The sequence below is a fragment of the Sciurus carolinensis genome, chromosome 14, assembly GCF_902686445.1.
Source record: "Sciurus carolinensis chromosome 14, mSciCar1.2, whole genome shotgun sequence".
Classification (NCBI taxonomy): Eukaryota; Metazoa; Chordata; class Mammalia; order Rodentia; family Sciuridae; genus Sciurus; species Sciurus carolinensis.
The window spans coordinates 14,341,853-14,362,290 of NC_062226.1; the positions used below are offsets into that span (position 1 = coordinate 14,341,853).

At 46.2% G+C, this 20,438-nt stretch overlaps 1 protein-coding gene across 3 annotated transcripts in view; it reads left to right on the top strand.

Moving 5' to 3' along the window:
- The window catches only part of Cdk5rap2 (CDK5 regulatory subunit associated protein 2), a 190,739-nt gene that overhangs the window by 140,441 nt on the left and 29,860 nt on the right, over nt 1-20,438 (top strand). For all 3 annotated transcript variants that reach the window (XM_047524618.1, XM_047524616.1, XM_047524617.1), the window contains 4 exons: nt 1,398-1,630; nt 11,161-11,209; nt 13,926-14,098; nt 18,453-18,572. In XM_047524618.1, coding sequence (XP_047380574.1) covers nt 1,398-1,630; nt 11,161-11,209; nt 13,926-14,098; nt 18,453-18,572 — 575 coding nt within the window. The remainder of the gene's footprint in view (nt 1-1,397; nt 1,631-11,160; nt 11,210-13,925; nt 14,099-18,452; nt 18,573-20,438) is intronic.

Genomic DNA, 20,438 nt, shown 5'->3' on the forward strand with positions numbered 1-20,438 from the left:
AACTAAAACTGATGTCCTAGGCAGGGTGGGAGGAATATAAATGTTTTCCATATCTTTACCCTTTAAGGTCATCTGAGAGAAATAAGCTTGTGTTGAAAGAGAAGAATTCTTAGGTCATGAAGATAATGCTTTATGAGTATAAATAGATAGAGTTTTGCTTCATGAGATATGGCAAAAATGGGATCATTTGTAAAGTTGACCTTCATTCGTCACTAATTTGAGATGAACACATTGTTCTGAATTGTCAGGAGCCAGAGTGAGTTTTTCAAGACTTTCTAAGCAGTGAGATTGAAGGAGGCTTGTATTTTTTTGACTGGCTGTTATGTCAGGCCTCTGGTTAGGAACTTCTCTTATTTAATTCTCAAAAGTTCCCTGGGTGAGAGTTGTTCTAAACTTGTTTTGATAGGTAAGAAGCAGTCCCGCGTAGGTTGCCATGATTTGCCTGTGAGTGTTCACAACTGCTCAGAATTGTCGCCAGGGTTCAGGCCCACACAGTCCCACTCTGGTGCCCATTTTCCTCCTGGTCCCCATCTTCAATACTAGTGTGTCACATGGTCTGTATGTCCATTCGTGGCCTTGAAGGTGCTTGCATGAGGGAAGGGGGTGCATATGAATAGAAGTGTTGACCAGGCTTCTCTGGAGCCAGGCTGCTGTGGCCACAGTGTATATGGGCCACTTTGCTGTCACCTGTGTTTTTGTCAGTGCCTGCTGATACGGTGGGCCCACTTGGGAAAGACGGCACCTGGTGGCCAGAAGGGAGGCAATGTTGCATGTGAGAGCTTTGCAGTTAGAGGTGGTTGGAATCCTGCAAGTTCACCACATTTCTAACTTTTTAATCAGTTGCCTTTTCTATAAAAGGCGACATTCATACATTTGTTGGAAGATGGAGAGGATCAGGAAACACATATAATACCTCATAGTGACTGACAGACCCTAGACACTCAGTGAATGGTGGTTCTGAGCATGATTATTCCCTGGCTTTTTGTTGGCAGGAGGATCCTGACTTTTTCCCCTGCTGTACACTTTCTTTTTTGTACTTCTTGAAGATTTTTGGTGGTTCCGCTGACCCTTGGGGCACTTGTTTCTGCAATTCCTGAATAGTGTTTTTGAAGAGTGTATGGAAACTAATTGTTCTTCAGAGTCTTTGCCAATTTCTACTTTAATTGGGGGCTTTAAAAGGTTAAAAATATTGCAGAAGGATCTCAGTTCTAGCATTTATTGGCTGTTTGAACTCAAAGGAGTGACCTTGTATGGTTTCATTTTTTTCCTAAAAGTAGATATACTTGTACAGCTGCAGGCTTTTAAAAATTTTGCTCTGTCATTTTTCCAATTAGTGCTAAGGTCACAAAAATTCAATTCTGAAATGGCAAAAGCATTTTCTTTCCCCTTTTTATCAGATACGATTCATTAGTTCAGTCCCAAGCCAGGGAGCTGTCCCTTCAGCGGCAGCAGATTAAGGACAGCCACGGCATCTGTGTCATGTACCGTCAACACGTGAACACCATGATTAAGGCATTTGAGGAGTTGCTGCAGGCCAGCGACGTGGATCACTGTGTGGCCGAGGGCTTCCAGGAGCAGTTGAATCAATGTGCTGAACTGCTGGAGAAATTGGAAATGCTGTTTCTCAACGGTAAGTGGGGTGAGTGACGCGAATCCTGCGACACAGTAATTGATCTGGGACTTCTTCGGTGGGCATGGAAGGAATTGACTCCTTACTCTAAGTTACCTCCCACAGAGCTTGACCAGGTGGCAGCAAAACCACACTGGCCACTTCTTCCTTCAGTGGCCATTTCCTTGTGGCTGTGATCTTCACTGTTCGAAGCCAGGGGTCCAGTTTCTGTGCCCCCAGTGCCATGCTGCGGAGGTACATTGGTGAAGCCAGCCAGCAGGTGCTGTTCTCAACCCTGGCCACATGGTTGCCTGTTCTTATGGATTTTCTAGAGAAGATGAGAATTGGTCTTCCCTTCCCTGTCCTTCATTATGTGTCTTTCTTTTTTTGCTGAAAACTCATGATTTTTAAATGTTGGGAACCAAAAAACAAACAAACAAGCAAAAACCCATCCAAGCAAACAAAACCTTTATCAGTTAAGAAATATATCCAAGGGTCCAAGTGGCCAGAGGAAGGGTGAAAGGAAACCTTTACCTGTCCTTTGCTATTTGCTAGGTATTTTAATAACGTTATTATTGCAATAAAACATTTTTTTTTCTGAGACCATAACAAAGAACTTCACGTAGCCTCACCTGGCTTCATCAGTTGAGTTGTTGGCATTTTGTGCATTTGTTTTACCATTCTCTCTCTCTTCCCCGCCCCCCCACACACACATGCACGCATGTGGGTAATCATCTTTCTGAACCCTGGGGGTGTGTTGACTGCCTCATATCCCTTCCTGTCTACTTTAGTGTGTAGTTATTCAGGTCAAGGAGCTTCTCCTCCATACCCATGGTACAGTTATCAGAGTCAGAAGTAGCATTATCTGATATACCAGCATATGATATGTAGTAGAGGTTCAGATTTTTATGTTTCATTGTTGTTTATTATGAAAATTTTTATTCGTGACCTGATCCAGGTTCTAGTCCCCACGTTACTTTTCCTTTGTTTCGTAGTTCTAGGGATCTAACCTAGGGCCTTGCACATGCTAGGGAAGCGCTCTACCTCTGAACCCCACCCCACCCCCATGGTACCTTTAGTCGACATGTCTCTGCGGTCTCTCTTCATCTGGAATTGTTCCTGACACACTTGATGGGTTTAAACTGGTCCCTAACTTTGGGATTGCCTACTGTTTCCTCATGACTTGATTCATGGTTGGACTGGATTAGTTATGCAGCTTTGGCAAGAATGCTACATAGGTGGCATTTTGTTCTCATGATATCATGAGAAGGAGGCACAGGATCAGTTTGTCCCATTTCGTTGACATCTTCCATGGGCCAAGGTGGTGTCTGTCTGGTTTCTTCACTGTAAATTATATTTCCCTGTGTAGCAGCTAATTGGTGGTGATACTTTGTGACTGTAAATAGTTTCATCTTCAAACTTTTGCCTGGGAATTTAGACCATCCATTGAGTCTTGCTCCAGTCAAGATGGCAGCAACATGGTCTTGTTTTTCTCTAACATCAGCATTCCTCTTCCTTTATATCAGGTGACAGCCAGTGAAAGGATGCATTCTACATTAGTTTCCACTTATTTCTGTATTTGTTATTTGTTAATTATCAATATAGACTTATAGATTATTTTATTCAGTGAACTGTTTCCCATTCTTGTCATTCACATTGATGCTCAAATTGATCCAGATTTGTAAGTTGAGTGTTCCAAAGATGGATACGTCTCCCTCTTCAGGGTCACTTTCTTCCTTTCAGCCACAACGAAGATGTTTAGCCTTTTCTTACACTGCCTGTTCCCACGTCAGTCATTTCTCCAAGTAGGCTTGGTTCCTTGCAGTGGAGAATGCTACTTAAAAACCAAGACTCAGTGAAGAGTGTGTTCCTGGCCACTGGAGTGTGTTTCTAGACCCACAAGCAGGCAGAACTGTGTGTGTGTGTGTGTGTGTGTGTGTGTGTATAATTTATGTTAGAAGTCATTGTTTCACATGCCGTCCCAGTCTTTGCAAACCCGAGTTCATTCTTGTCTTTCCCGCCTCCATATTTGTGTTTCTCCTCCCCAGCAGTAAGAACCCTGCTCCAGTAGCATCAGTCTCTGCTGATCTGCTCATTTCTGTGATATATGCAGATGGTTCCAGAATTGTTTCAACCATACAACAAAAATCTACTAGAAGAATTCACTTGTAATTCTTTTTGTTTTTAGGCTAAGGACTTATAATCAGGTATTGAATTAAAGTTACTTGGTTTCATTTTTTTCCACAGCATTCTTATGTTACTCATTTGAAATACAATTATATTTGTTTCTACTTGTATTTAATTTTAGGGTTTTTGTTTTTTACCCTGTATCCTTGTTAACTTAATTTTATTGTTCACAAATGAACCATGTTAACATGATTGCAAAGTCAAAACTTTTATCCTTCCACGTTTCCTTTATGAAGTCTTTTGTGTGTGTGTGGTACTGGGGATGGAGCCCAGGGCCTCAGGCATGCTAAGTGGGTGCTCTTCCACTGAGCCGCAGCCCTCGAAGTCATTATCCTTGTCCCTCTTCCTTACACCTCTTAGTATTACTCTCTCATCCCCCCTTTTCTCTTAATCCCATTGGGCTTGGGCTTTCAACTATTCTAGCCTCTCCACAGAAAGGGCTTGCCCAAGTCCCTGACAACTTCTGCTGTGCCAAGTTCAGTGATCAGTGTCTTCTCTCAGACTACAGCAAGCTCGATAGCTCCCTCCTTGGAGAAAGGCCTTGCTCACTTGGCCTCTAAGAGGACCCTTTGGAGTTCCAGCTCCTCTGACCTTCTGCTGCTCTGTGTTTGGCCAGTCTTCATCTTGCTGCAGTTTGCACTTGCGTCCCTGCGGGTTGTTGCCCCCACCCCACTTCTGTGCCTCCACCCTGCCCAGCACAGTTCATGTTCCACACAGTGGTCAGAGTGACCTTTAAAAAATATCAGGCAGATCATGTCCCTTCTCTGCTCACAAATGAGAGGCTCCTTTCAGTCAGCAGGAAAGTGCAGATGTGGGCCTCCAAGCTGGGTGCCATGTCTGCCCAGCTTTGTCCCTTTCTCCTCCCAGCCCAGCCAGCTTGCCCACCTGCTCTGGCCTTGCAGTTGCCCCATCTGCCCAGGAGTTGCTTTCCCAGGCCAACTCGGTTTCTCTTCTCCCTGATGCCCCTCAGCTCTTCATGCCTTTTCTCAGTTGTTCCCTTTCCAGGGAGGGCCTCTTTGACGACTCTGTAAATCAGCCAGCACCCTGCCTGGCTGCCAGCATTTCTTTCCCCTGCCCTGCTCTGTTTCCTCTCTCCTACTTGCCACCACCTCGAGTATCTGCTGTGGGCCTGGGAGCCATGTCTTGTCCCTCACCTGTGAGCATTTATGGAGTGAACGGCAGAGCTGGCATTTCAAGTCAGATCTCTGGACAAAATCCTCTTTCCTCGAGATCGCGTGCATTCCTCTTCGTATGGTACATGTTATTTGATTGACACTTCCCAGTGACCTTGGAGGTGAGGAATGAATCCAGTTTTACTGAAGCTGAACCGAGCTTCAGGAACTTTCTTGCACATCAAGCATGTGGGTCTCACAGTGAAGAACACAGTCCCTGGGGTGGCTGAGAGCTCTGGCTCCCCACCTGTGGGCTGTGGACCTTCAGCCCTTCATGAGAAAATGAAGTTTTTCACCTGTGAACTTGGCATTCTAATACCCAATTCACAGTGTGTTTTAAGGGTTGAATTAAATCACAGAGGCAGAGCCATGGCCCAGTGCTCCGTGGGCAGCTCTGCTGGACGGAGGGCTTCTGGTACGCAGCCTGTTTCATAGGGGAATTTAGCCATAGCAGAGGGGAGTGTGGCACTCCGAGGCACAGCTGGCCTGGGGGAACCAGGATTGGACTCCGTTCTTCTGTCTTCTTACATAGAAAACACGTGGTCCACGAGGGTCTGCATTTGCTGTTTCATTCTTAGATAACCGGAGGGGTGGTTTGCCATCTGGGCAGTCAGGGCGTTTCCTGGAGCCGTCAAGGCTGATTTTTCTAGTACTCGTTCCCCAGTACCTTCGAGCACAGGGTATAAGAGCACTTTGCTTTTCCTAGCTTTATAAGAATGCACCTTCTTTTGACTGCTTTCAGATAAGCTGGTTTTCATTTTATTAGAGGGGATATAACTGGGCGACTAAAGCTGTGTCTCGCAGACGCAAGGTGTGTCCCTGTCTCTTTTCTTCCTGCAATCCTCAGGTGCTGGCAGTGCAAGGCTGAGAGGGAGAGCACCCCTGGCACCAGCGGGGCGCCCCCGCCCCACCACCCAGCTGCTCCTGGTTTATATTTCAGTTATTGGCTTTGACCAGCCCAAGGAAATCCCACTTCTTGTTTGCTGTGGGTTCTGGAGGCAGGAGCATTTCAGGCTTAGTAGACAGCATGAACATAAAACTTTGTACAGAAGACCTAAAAATTCCAGAAACCTCACTACATCTCCTTTTGGTAAAGAGTAAAAAGTAGCATGGAGGTGGGTTTTCTTAGATGCCATGTAAGCGTTCTGGTTCCTGAATTATGAAGTAGTTTTATATTGAGGTAGTTGCATGGCATGGCTTCTTAAAAATTTAAACATCAACTTTTAAAAATCAATACAAAACGTTACATGTTTATTGTGGAGTAACAGATAAACACTCATAATTGCATCATTTACACAATAATGCATGAACACCCTGGAGCTTATGCATTTCCATCTTTTTAACATATGTGTATTTTTTATGGAAATGCAACTATTTGCACCTTCTCACTTTGTTTAGTAATTGTAAATTTTAATGTACACTTTGCAGCTTAGTGGGCACAGCGTTTTTGTGTGTAAAAGTACCATAATTTATTTAGTCCTTCCCCATTAGATGGACATACAGGTTATGTCTGGTTTGGGGCTCTTGTAAAGAACACTGAATTGAAATCTTTGTGCACATCCTTGGTATTTTTTTCATAATGTTTAGTTGGTAGAATCTAAGAGATAGGATGATAGTGTCTTTTCTTATGCTCATAAGGGATAGATCTGGAATTCCTCTTTAGCTCCATTAAAGTAGGATTCCTCTAGGAGTCTGGAACTCTGCAAGATTTTGTGGATATGTACCCTTTTTCTGGGGTAAAGGTCTGTAACTTTTAGATGCCTCAAGAGGCCTGGGACACAAAGTAGATCAGTAACAATTGTTACAACTGGTTTCCCACCCATCCTTGTTCTTGGTGCCTCCCCAGACCAGCTGCATAGATGAGGAAGGCAATGTTTTGTCTTCAAATGTTTTTGAGTAAGGTACAAAGAAGACTGTGAGGTGGTCCCTTAGTGAGCTCATCGTGGGTGTCAGGGTCTGACCAGGTGAACAGAAGACAGCTGTGGGGATCCCTTGTCTCAGCACTCCTTTGCTGTAAGAGATGAACCCCAGCCCTTTCTTCTTGAGGCCCTGCATCGTCTGCCTTTTCTAGGCTTCTGCCCTCTATTGAGGACGATGAAGGTGAAGAAAAAGACGAGGGGGAGGAGAAGGGGGAGGGGGAGGAGGAGAAAGATGATAAAGATGAGAAAATGAGGAAGGTTTACCTTTGTTGATTGTTTGCTGTATGCTAACCTATGAGGAAGCATTATATGTTATCCTCATTTAATATGAGGACCAGAGAGGTAATTCACATTTGGATCTGAGTCCCGGCAGTTTACTTCCACAGCCCATCCTCCTAACCACCGCGAGGCTGCCCTCTCCCAGTCCCATCAAGCTGCCTGTGTGGGGGCCTCCCTGGTCGGATCTTCCGTGGGCCAGGCCTTGCATCTGCCCACTGTCACGGCTCACCCCAGGCCCTTTCCACCAAGGCTCCCCTCCTTCTCCACTTATGGAAGTGATACCCATCCTCCAGAAGGCTTTCTTTGTTCACCCCAAGGAAACAGACTGTTGGTTTTCTCCACTTCTGGGTTGTTGGCAGCTCACATATGACACCTTCATGTCTGGCCTGGGACGGAGGCCCTCACAAGGGTGGAAATAACGGGACCTTTGGTCTCAGAGGTTTGAGTTCAAACCGCAGCTGTATGTGTCACTTACCCCTTAAGGGTCAGATTTCCTCTGTGGGGATAGTACCACCTGACTTAACAAAGTTGTTTCTAAGGATTAAATGAGGTCAACATATTTGGTGTCCTGCTTGGAAACAGGAGGACTGCAGTGACCCGGGCTGTCAGATCAAATGGATGGTTTGGCTTCTAATTACCCCTGCAATCTGCCCTCCCCAGAGCCCCTTAACTTTTTCTTCTTTATAAAGTAGTTCTTCCTGCCTCAAAGATATACTCCACTGTCCCTCCCCTAAATGTCCTCAGCAGCCTGCTGGTTGTGCTTGCCTCCTGTCTGGCCCCCACGGTCACATGCTGCCCTTTATCACAACATTGTCATGTAGTTGTCTTCTGGGTCCATCGTTCCCACTCAGATGTGAACTCCTCAGGAGCAGGATGGCTGCTTGTCATCTCTGTATCCTGCATCTATCTGGGCACCTGTGTGCAGTTCCTAGTGAGAAGGAAAGGGAGAAATATTTGTGGAGACGCCTGTGGTGTGTGAACTACACCCTGTGTGACCAATGGGGGCTTCTTCAATGGCAGCTGTGTACAGGATGAATTAGTGTGCAGAGGAGACTGGAGGGGGTTAACTCATCAGTCTGTCCTGCATAACTTTCCCCTTGCTTGTTTGGAAATGAAGGGGACAACTAGATGTTTTTTATTTGTAAAGACAAAGTCCCCCCGCTGCCACGGACTACACAGCTTTAGGTGTAGCAACAGGATTTGCCTGAGAGATGGCAGCAGTGTTTTCATGACATGCATCCTAAGCATTTGGAATAGCCTAACAGATGGTTCCCTGTCACCTGTGTGAAGGCAGTTTCCACCAAGAAATTCAATGCATCAGTTGTTATGATCTCCCTATGAATCCCACAATAACCATTTGTCATTGAGTTTTAAAAGAACCCTGTTGTGATAGGGGAACATGTGGGATACTGTTGTTCTTGAGTTATAAGTTCCCCAGAGTCTTTATTTGAAAAAGAGGGAACTCATGCTGCTGGTGGCCATTGGGGCACTTCCTTCCGTGGCCATAGGTTTTGTTAGGAATGGAGGAGAGGTCTTTGATGGGTTTATGGTCAGGAGACTCAGGGTGCTTAAAGCCTGCCTCAAACCAAGGGTACCCACTCTGTGAGGTTCCTGAGGGAGGGGTGTGCTGAAGAACACTCCTGCATGTGGAGAAGGGTCTCCTTGCTGATTGCCTGTAACTCTTAAGCTCTAGGGAAGGCTGGGCTGGGACAGATGGCCCATTCTCAGTGTCGATCGGGTCAACGTCTATCATCAGCTGAATGTTGAAAGCAGCCCTAGTGCAAGCATGGGATGAAAAATGCTGCTTGTCAAAATAAAGATATTTTAAAATATTTATTTATTTATTTATTTATAACAGGCAAGCAGGAAATCATAGGGACAGATGTGACTTAGATGGTGGAGACCAAAATTTGTTAGATGCTAGGATGTTGCTTTGAAGAGAGAAGAGAACACGAGCCAAGGAAGGCAATGAATGCAGCTCTCCAACTTCAAAAGACAGGGAACAGATTTTTTTTTTTTAATTATTTACCTATTTTGTGGTTCTGGGGATGGAATCCAGGGTCTCCCATACATTAGGTGAGTGCTCTATCACTGAGCTATACATACCACAGACCTAAGGAACAAATTCTTAAATTATTGAGGGAGTGTGACTCCACTAATTCTTTGGTTTCAACCCATTGAAACTCTTTACAGACTTCTGAATGGCAAAATAATAAATTTGTGTTGTTTGAAACTGCTAAAAAAAAAAAAAAAAAAAGAAAAGAAAAGAAAGGAAAATGCTGCTTGAGATGTTCCGTAGCATACAGTTGTCCCTCCCCATTAGGGATGGTCTTCCGATCTGGAACTTAGGGTCAAGGTCCTGAAGTCTGACCACATCAGTTGTGGCCCTCCCCCTTGAGAAGGCACTAGATGACAGGCAGGCGGAGGCCTCAGGGTTGTCCACTGTGCTGGAGGTCTGCCAGCCTCTCCCTGCCTTGCAAGAAATCAAAGTATCTTTACACACTTTGTCTGGGCACTTTGCAATGGCACTAGCTATGAGGCTGTCCCCACCTCCTTCGCAGATGAACTGGAAAACTCAGTAATGCGAGAGTGAGAACGGGTGCGTGAGAGAGCCGACGTCGGCCTCCTGCGCTGGGCTCTTGTCTCTCCAGTGGAGTTGCTAACAGTGCACTTGTGGGGCTGTTGGGAGGCCCAGTCACACACTTGGGCCCGTCGGATTCCTTTCTGGAGGTGCAGTGCCCCAAGTGCCCTGCAGTGGAAGGTGACTCTCAAGCCCTTATGTGGCACTGGCTCTTGGTGCCCAGGCAGCTGGCCTGCAAGGGTGGAGAGAGAGTCGGGTTGGCCATGCTGGTGCCTGCGAGTTGTAGGTGGGAACCGTGAGCCGTGAAGCAAACAGGCAAGCTCCAGTGATCTCCCTCCGCTGCGGCGTTTGAGAACTTTTCCTTTTAGGAGTAGTTTTGAAAATTGTATGTGTGGGTGCAGTTTAATTATAGTCTCATTTTTCAAGTGCCGCTGTAGAAGGGTTTGTTTTTTTCTTTAGCCACGCGTCAGTTTCTTCAAAGAGCTCATCCCGGTCTGCAATTTCCAGAGTTCTGAAGTATTTTAAAAATAAAGTTGTTAGCCTCTTTGAAATCTGGCTCATGCTTCCTTTCAAACAGCAATGATGACATGCAGGAACAGAGCAGCACATCTTTTGCCCAACAACATCCTGAGCTTTATTTTGTTTTCTTTTGTCGTCCCTTTTGGTCATCTCGCCTGCTGTAGACAGTGGTGTTTTCAGCTGCACTCGAGTACTTCTTTCCCCAGTAATCCTAGTTCTGAGAGTCTTTCCTAAGGAAATAATTCAAATGCAGATAAAGCTGCTGCACAAAGATGTTTATTTCATTTATTTATTAAAATGAAAATCTGGAGATGACCTAAATGTAGAATAGGGAACTGGCAAAAATGCCAGACTGTGACATGTGGACCTACAATGGAGTATTAGCGTGGCCATTAGAACTGAGGTTTCTAAAGCAAACTTCATTGGAAAAATGCTTATAATAAAGTAGAAAGTGAAAAAATTAAGTCACTACAACATCTTCTCTGCGCGCAAAGGCCTTGAAGAAAGAAGCAAAAGCAACACAGTCGTGGGTCTGCAGGTACTAGGAGGACCAAGCACTTTCTTGATTCTGTTACACATTTCCTATAACGAGCGTATATTCTGTTAGCATCAGAATTTTAGAGAAGGAAAAAGAATTACACCCAGTGATGCTGTTGTGATTGCCTTTTGGATTCAGTGCTGTCGTCTGGAACTAGAGCCAGACCAGCGATAAAGCAGGAGTCTCTCGTCTGAACTGTGCTCTTGCTAATCCCACTTTTAACATCTGGGCTTGTTGTAAAGGGTGTTTAAACCAGTGGAACAGTGCCCCTGCACATATGTGAGCAAGACCGTATTAGGAAGCACTTTTAAAAAAAAAATGCTTTCCTTCTTTCTTGATGATATTTCTGCTTTCAGGAAAATCATCTGGAGTGGAGACGAGTCCCCAGATTGAGCCGATGGAGAGGTGAGTGTAGCGTTAGTTGTGAAGGCTTTCTGGGACCTCCTGGTTTGGGTTTGACTCCAGCTTTTTGTAATGTTCCAGCTCCCTCCCATCACCTCTAGGACTAACCACAGCTGTGCGAATCAGAGGCCACGGGGGTGTCCTGCAGCCTCCTTTCACTTATTCCAGCCCCTACTGGTGTTTCTGTCAGGGATTTGAACCAGGAGACATGTTGCTTCTGTTGGCTCTTGGGCCCTGCAGGATAAAATTTCCAGACTCCTTAGCCTGGCATCTGAGCCCTCCCCAGGCCAACTGGTCCTCCCCCTGTACCCCTCCACACCTTCCTCTTCCTGTCGTGGGCCCCACACCCATCTTATCTTGCTCTTCCTTTGTCCCCTGACCATGGCTGTGCGTGCGCTGTGCACCCTGCCTCCCTCCTCGAGTTTCAGAGTGGGTGGAATGGAGATGAAGGGGCCCTCCCGTACCCTTCTCCACCACATCTGGGCTAGTTATTCTTGCTGTCGTACTTGGCACATAATTACATTATAGCACTTGCGGCGTGGTGTCGTAATACTCCGCCTTACCTTTCCACTCCCAGAGTCCTTGGAACAGGACAGGAGCTGGCTAGCCTTTCTGGGCGTTGGTGTGTGTCAGCTGCCGCCTTGGGTGTTTCACACTTATTACTTTTGACCCTACAAAGCGAGCATTTTTATTCCCATTTTAGGGTGAGGAAGCTGTGCGTGAGAGTTGCATGTTTGCCATTGAGAGGCAGACTTAGGATTTGAACTTGGGTCTGTCACCATCAACACCTGTGCTCTTATTGTTATTCTACATTGCTTTTTTGGGGGTGGGGGTGAGGGCGGGTACCAGGGATTGAACTCAGAGGTACTTAACCACTGAGCCACATCCCCAGCCCTGTTTTATATTTTCTTTAGAGACAGGTCTCTCTGAGTTGCTTAGTGCCTCACCCTTGATGAGGCTGTCTTTGAACTTACGATCCTTCTGCCTCAGCCTCCCGAGCCACTGGGATTACAGGTGTGCACCACTGTACCTGGCTTACAGTCTTTTGGGGGCAGTGACAACATGTGAATTGTAGTCCTTCTTAGCTTGCCTTTATGGCCATCAGCAAATGCCACAGTCTCATCCTCCTGTAACTTGTTAAAGGTTCTGAATGTTATTGACACTGTAGGGTTCCTTCCTTCTCTTTAAAGGATGTGGCCCTTTGGACTCCCGGGGCTAAAATAAAGAAATAGAGAGCAGTCTGGAATGCTGAAATTTAGATTTTATTGTTATTACGAAGGCTGCCAGCATCATTACAGCAAGCAAGAGGTTTGTAACTCACTGGAAGACATTTTACTCAAGTCTTCCATGAGTTTAGAAGACACACTTCTTCTCCTGCAGTAGCGCCAGGGACCCCCCAGTTCCCCTCACTCTCCCTTCCTTAGGATGGCAGACCACACCCCGCTGTCAGGCCGTGGGGAGGGCATGGGCGCCTCTGGTCTGCTGAGGTCTGAGGATGAGTGAAGGGCCCAGGGCTGTTGGATGAGGGCAGCATGGCCCCTCTGAGCAGGGATCCTGGGTCAAGGCCAGAGGCAGGCTGGACCTGTCGGTCCTCATGCTGTGATGAGAGTCCCATCTCTCTTCTGTGGGAGGCAGGGACTCTGTGAGCAGGGCAGGCTGGGCCTAGACATGGCCAGACTCGTCATTTTGGGAGGCTGATGAGTTTGGAGAGACTTTTAGCCCTCCTCAGCCAGTGCTCGCCCCTCGCCATTTCAGGCAGATTCCTCTTTTCCTTCTGTCCTCTTTGTCAGCTGCAGGCTCAGCCCTCACACGGGTCACTCCTAAGCTAATTAAGCGGCTGCCCTTGGCCCACTCTGCACTCCTGCAGGCCGCGGCGAGCCTGTGCATCCGTCAGGCTGTCCGGGCAGAGCTGCATCTGGTGTTTACCTGCTAATGAATGCGTTGCAGCTTCGGAGTCCTCTGCTCTTGTCTGAGCTCGTGAATAATGAGACTGTGGCCACCGACAAGAAGTAATGGGAAAGTGGGAGAGTAAGGAGCGTAAATCAAGGAGCTTCTCTATAATGGAGATTCACGGGAGCTTTTCACAGCATTCCGGTCGCTTTTCCTTGTGGCTCAGGTGGTCCTTGGCAAGTACAGGTTAATAACCACATGATGGCCGGGACCTGCTTGGGGACCTCAAGGATTTAGAGATTTTTTAATCCAAAAGGCCATTTCATGGTTTGGTCCAGAATCCCACCTTCTCTGGGAGTCTTGGAGCCAGACAGGCCTGGTTCAGGTCTGGGAGGTGCCACTTACAAATGGACATGGTGGGCTGGTTTACGCTGAGCCACGGGCTTTCCGGCTCTATGGAGGACCACACTCCCTTCCTCATAGGGGCCAGGAGGCCCAGGTCAGACCCGGGATGCCTCTTCCGAGTGGGCACTTGGTAAGCAGCTGCTGTGGACCCCGTTCCTCTCTTGGAGTTATTCTGCTGTACGCCAGGCTGTGGGACAGGCACAGTCCCTCACTCCCCTTCTTCCTTGGTTTCAAACTCAAGCACACCGAGCCCTTCTTGTTTTTAGAATGTCATTCCTTAACGCGGTAAGGAAATGAAAGGCTGACGGAAGTCAGCACATGGGGCCGTTAGGAAGGGAAAGTAACCTCGAGGGTGCTTACGTCCCGGCCCTGGCTTGGGATCTTGGTGTGGAGAATGATTTGTCTTTCAATCCCAACGGTTAAGGACTGAGGAAGACAACATAGACTACCAACGGATTCTGCCCGAGTCTCCTGAGCCTTTCTCCTCTCGTGCGCTGTCTGATGATGAAATGTCCGATAAGTCCTTCCTCTCTCGAGACCAGAAGCAAGACAGTGAGTCTCTGCGGACCTCAGTCATGGCCGACCGTTTTTCTCAAGGTAAGCTGACTTTATTAGGCATCGTAAACTCAGCTGTGTTTAAACACTGACCCGCTGTCTAGCCCTACCGAGTGGAGTGTGGTGACATTTGACTGTTTCTTAGGTGAAAGGGGATCCCTCCAGGGCCCGAGCTGGTCACCGAGTGTCATTTATCATCGGAGAAAACCATGGTGGTGAAAGTGTGGGTGACTGGGAAAGGGCACACGACTCCCCGCTTCCTTGATCCTCTCATGGTGGGGCTGGGAGCCCTGGAACTGCAGCAGTGGGAGTGCTTAGGCCCAGGGGTTTCCGTCACTCCTCACTCTGAAGACTCTTCTGCTTTGCGTTGTAGGAAGGCCCACGAGCACCTAGCCCCTGTTCTGGTAGTTCTCTGTAGTAGAGTTTGGTCATATGGATCCACATGTTTCTCTTTGGTGTGACCCGCGGCCCGTGGGGTCAGGTGGTCTGTCTTAGTGCATCCAGGCTGCCGCAGCAGAACACCGCAGACTGAGCGGCTGACACACAGCAGAAGCTTACTTCTCTCAGTTCTGGAAGCTGGAAGTCTGAGAACGGGGTTCCAGCCAGCATGGAGGGTCCTCTCCCAGGTTGCAGACTGCTGTCTTCCCACTGTGTCCTCACATGGAGGAAACAGGGCGAGAGAGCTGTCTGGGGTCTGTTGTGGGGCACTGTTCTCATTCATGAGGGTTCCAGCCTCTCGATGTCATCACCTCCCAAAGGCCACACCTCCTAATGCCATCACTTCCGAGCCTCAGCAGGAGACCTCTGGAGACACAGACGTTCAGCCCCGAACACTCTTGTTCTGCCTCAGACCGTGGGCGGAGTTCAGTCAGCCTCCCCAGGAACCTACCTGATCTCCCCTTTGCTTTTTCTGTACTTGCAGTCCCTCTCATTGGGGTGAGAAGTAGACCTTTGTACTTGTAATTCAGTTTGCTTCAGAGATTTGAAGGGTTATATAGGCCAGACCAGATAGACTGGGAGGTCATCAAACTTCCTGCTAAGGGGCAGATAGAAAACGTTCTAGGCTTTGTGGGGTCAAGGGTCCTGTGGCAGTTGCTCAGCTCTGCTGTCACAGCACACAGCAGCCACTGATGTGAGTGCACAGCTATGTGCCTGTGAAACCGTGTTGACAGAATGGAGATGGGCCAGCTTTGGCCACAGTCTGTGGTTCCAGCCCTTTGGTGGTGTAGTTTCTAGTTGTCTCTCCCTTCTTCCCTGAGGGTTGGTCACAGTACCACCACACAAACCAGACACTGGCATCTTCTTGCTAAAAACTTCACTGATACTTGGTCACATAGGTTATTGTTAAAAAAAAAAAAAAAAAAAAATTTGAAGCCATTTTAAACAATGAACTCTTTTTTTAAGATGCAATTTTACAAGGTGGCTCCATCCAATATGTCAAAGAAAGCCAGTGGGGCCTTCGCGCAGCGGTGCCTCTGAGGCTGCGTGGGTACTGGCAGGGCCTGGAGGAACGCGGTGTAGGCACACCTGTCGATGAAGTGTACCTTCTCAGTGTTTCAGAGGTCCGCGGAGTCTAAAGCAGCATTATCTGCACCTCATTTCTCGGGATTTCTGCAGTATCCCTCTATAGTTTTCTGAGTAGCTGATTCCCCCTGGTCGTGTCTGGCTCTAGGTTTTGCCTTTCCCTAGGTTTTAGGTCAGACCACAAAGTGTTGGCCTGTCCCTAGTGTACCTTCTTCTGGGCTGTGTCAACCCACTGGGGGGCTCAGTTCCTTGCCGAGAACCCCAGGACCACTCCCACGAGCGCTTTGTGCAGACTTGATTGAGAGGGAGGAACCAGAAGGAGGGAGGTGGTTGCCACGCAACCCAAATAATGTCGCGTGGACTCTGAGGCCCCACTTCATAGCCCTCCTGCTGCGTCCTGGAAGGCGCCCGCCTCCTCCTGCCCCTTCTCTCCCCTCACCTCATCCCCCCTGCCTTGCTTTCTTCTCAGTGTGGGACTGTTCAGGCCTCGCTTCTGTTTCTCTTCCTCTGGGGACTCGCAATCTGGGCTCTCAGGTGCCCTCTTGGTGGACTACCAGCTGGTGCCTTGAATGGGGACCATGCCTCTGGAGCCGTGCTCATGTGCCACTCTTGTCTTCGTGCTCGCTTCTTTTAGCCTCTTATTCTCTGCGTGTTTTTCATTCTGTCATGCTCATGATCTGTGTAAAGAGATGATCTACTGCCCCTTCTTTTCTCACCTAATGTTGCATCCTGACATGCCGTTACATAATGTCATTTTTCATGGCTTTAGAATAGTCCATTGAATGACCGAACTGCAGTTTTCCGTATGTTCCCGTTGCTGAACGTTTCAGCCATTTCCAGGATTTCACAATTGTGAACAGTGCTGCGGGGAGTATCTTTGAACATGAAGCTTTCCCCTCATTTGGGGCTTTTTTTTTTTTTTTTAATATTGATTCTCTAAACTGGAACTACCAGGCAAAATGATATATGTATTTATTTATCTATTTTTGGCAGTAGCTCCTTACAGGATTTATGGTTTTAAAGAGGTAACATTTGTCAGAAGGATTTACTGTAAGGAATACTTTTCTCCCCTTTCATAAAGGCTAGTGTAGTATTTCCTTCTACCTTGGCTGCATAATTAACAAATGGTGTCCAATTCAACTGGTCGTGTTTCCTTAAGCCCCAGTGTTGCTTCCAGCTCCTGGCCAGACTCAGGGAAAGCCGACTTGTATCCATGACTGCAGAGCATTTACCAGCCCAGAGCCAGCAGTGAGCTTGGGTAAACCAACAAAGAAGGTTGCAGTCAAAGCTGATACGATCCTGGCCGACCCTGCCTGACTGGCCCCTGGAAGAAGACTGGGGACAGGAGGTACAGTGCTGGGATGTGCCCGAGTGTGGCGCACGTGGAGTCCCTGAGAGCTGGGCTGCCGAGGGAGCAGCAGACAGCCACCAAATTACTTGCCACACTTCTGGCATTAATAGGAGATAGCTGAAGGTCTGGGAATTAAGTCATCTCATAAACATTCAAATTCATGGCAAAATTACTATTTAATTAGGAAAAGATCTGTAACATTGTGCTACTTTTAAATGAAAGCCATTTTGGAGGAATTAAAACTGGGTCATAACATTAGTATAATGTTTTAAAACAAACATTACTAAGACATACTGAGTGTACCCTAATTGATGAATTAAAGACATTAGTTTTGCCTTTGGATACTTAATGTGATTACGTTTTAAACTGGCTCTAGAAACCTATCTCTAGATTGAAACTGGATTTCCTTCTTTCTTTGTTAAAGTGAAATGTTTCAGAGGATGAAAACATAATACAGGCCCATTTTAGGAAGTTCAGGAAACTTTTTTATCTATTATTAAGTATTATATTAAAATGTAATATAGAATTTTTAGAAAATCTAAATTGCTTGCCCTACAGTAACTGCTTTCAATATTTAGTATATCACCTTCTTTTGTATATTTGTCTTTTCTGTTTGGGTAAGATTTTATGTGGAGCTGTGATTATATTGAATAACCAATTTTGTGTCTGTTTTAAATTTTAATATAATATGATAACAATAACCTTTTCATTATATAGTATTATATAGTTTTCATAACAGTTTTAAATACTGCATCATAACAAATATACTACAGTTTATTCAACAATTTTAGTCATTTCAGTTTTTACTATTACATACTGCCAAGATGAATATTTTTGTGTATTCTGGCAAACACTTGTCAGCATCTCAGGCAATTTCTTGAAATCAAGCCCTAGAAGTAGGATTATTTGGTAAAAGACATTGGAAAAGAACTTTTCTGAGGCTAATGATATAAATAGCCCGAAAAGGTCATATGCATTTATTCTTGTGGTAACAGGGTGTATTCTTGAGATTACCCTTATTAGTCATTCTCACTAGCATTGTTTTGCTTTATTTTTCAGACTTAAATTAATAAGTGATAACTAGATAAACACATTCCTTTAAAAAATTAGTCTCAAAAATATCTGGATTCATTATGAAGGTGGTTCAATCAACTCTCAGGCAATCTAAGCAGACTTGAAAATGATCTGTTGGTTTCACCATAAGGAAGATTTTAAATTAATATTTGATATTGAGAAGAATAAAAGGCTACATTAGAGTTAGCATTAAAATTGTATGGAATATAATTTTTCCGTGTGATGTAAAATAGCATCCTAGTGGAAGGCCACAAAGAACCAGCACAGAGCTATGTCTGTGGACCTTGGACAATAGCCCAGCCTCCCTAGGCCTAGGACAGGATTGCCAGTTGCTTTCTTAACACCTCTGATACTGTTTGGAATTTCAAGATCCCTGCATAGTCTATAAATTATTCAATTTGTTGGGAGCTTCAGACTTTAAATTAAAAATGCCCTTCCTTCCTCTAGACTTACTAATGGAACACATACAGGAAATTCGAACTTTGAGAAAACGTTTAGAAGAATCTATTAAAACAAATGAGAAGCTACGGAAACAGCTGGAACGGCAGGGGTCTGAGTTTGATCAAGGTAAGGAAGGACTTTCCCACAGGGCAGTGCAAACTCTGAGTGCTTCATTGGGATACAATTGCCGATGGAACAGTCTGTGGACAAGGCAGGTGTCTGATAAATGTTGACTTCTCCTTCACTGCCAAAGCCTGCCACCCCTGCCATCCTTCTGGACTTTGGAAGCTGTAGAGATATAGATAGGTATGCAAGGGTAGGACAAAGCCATATTTTGTCTTTTTGTCAATAATGGATCATAAAAATGTCAGCATTTTAGCAGTCTGGTAACTCTCACATGCCAATCAAAAGGATCACCAGTATTCCTGCATAACCATGGCTAGCTCTGAATGAAATGATCTTCCATGAACACTAAACATATTTTTCCGATAGGTAAGAGTTTCACAGAGGTCAAAAATCAGACCCTCCATCCTACCTGTTAACACTGTCCTCTCTGCCCTACTCCACACTTTAGTTGTTTTCTTCTGTATCTTTCTAGTGATTTTTAAAATACAAGTACAAATATGTATTCTTAGTCCCCCTCTCATCCAAAAGTTAACATACCTGCATCCACTCTTCTGACCCACTTTCATTGAACAGTGTATGTTGGACTTCTGTCATTATTGCTGCAGGAAGTGCCCTCGCTTCATGAAGAATGCCCCCTCAGCAGCTGGTGTGCTGGGAAAGGCCTGGCTTTGTTTGGGTGTGGGACTGACCTGGGTGTGGATCCTGGCTCCTCTCTCTATTGCTTTCGTGGCTTTGGGCAGCTCACCACCTCTCCCAGGCTCAATTATTTCCTAAAACTGGGTCATTGAAGGTGAGATGAGGCAGTGCCGTGAAGAGGCTCAGCTTGTGCCTCGCTCGCCACGTGGCTGCTTCCATCGTCGCTATCAGTCTTGTTTTACTATTTTATTTATTTTAGAACATGACCAGTTTAACATTAAAACACTACAGTGGGCGAGGACCCTAATGTCATTTCCATTTTTAGAGGTGGGATTACTGACTTCTAGAACAAGTCCTTCCTCCGACCCCTAGTCTACTCCTCATTCCTCTCTAACCCCATCAGTGTAGAAGAACATCTTTTCAGAAGCACTGTGTACGCTCCAGTTCACAAGGTAAACAGGGGCTCCTTTACTTCTCCCCCTCCTCCCCCATTCCCTCCACCCTGCCCCTCCCCCTCTCGCCCCCAGGGAAATGGATTAATCTGAGTTATTAGTCATATCAAACACAGGAGAGAAATACACGCCTGGGCCCTTCACATTTACTCTTGGTAATGCCTGAATTAGATTCATTTTGTTTTACATTTTCCCTGGCAAATCCAATTATAGAATTATTTGGGGGCTCAAATGGCCACCGGCTACAATGGAGCAGGCAATTGCTCTGGAGAGTAATTCCCTCTGACGGGAAGGTTCACAAAAATGCATTCATAAAGTATTTACGCTGGTGGGAAGACATGCTGTTCTCACCATATTGTCACAGACTCTGAAAAGACAAAGAAATAAAAGGGGCCCTGCCTCCCCCTGCTGTGAAACGTTCATCTCGGGAGTAGGTTTGAGAAAGACAGGAGTCCTTACCACCTTGAGGGGGAATATTGGTAAACACTGTCATGCCCTGCGTTAGAATTTCCAGGTGCTGACAGCTGTCCAGGTTTACTGTAGTGGTGGCATTCAGAGGAAGAAGTGGCCTCCCAGCCTCAAAGCATGCCTTGCTAGCTCAGGTTTAACTCTCAGAGTTAGACTGTCGGGACCTGGTCCTTGGCCTGGCATTCCTTTGGAAGGCGACTCCTTGGCTTGGGTCACTGTAGGCCTGGATAGTTTTTCCTGCTCACTCGGATTACTCTTCAGTCCTGATTTGGCTCCAGCCGCCATCAATCGTGCTATTACTACAAATGGT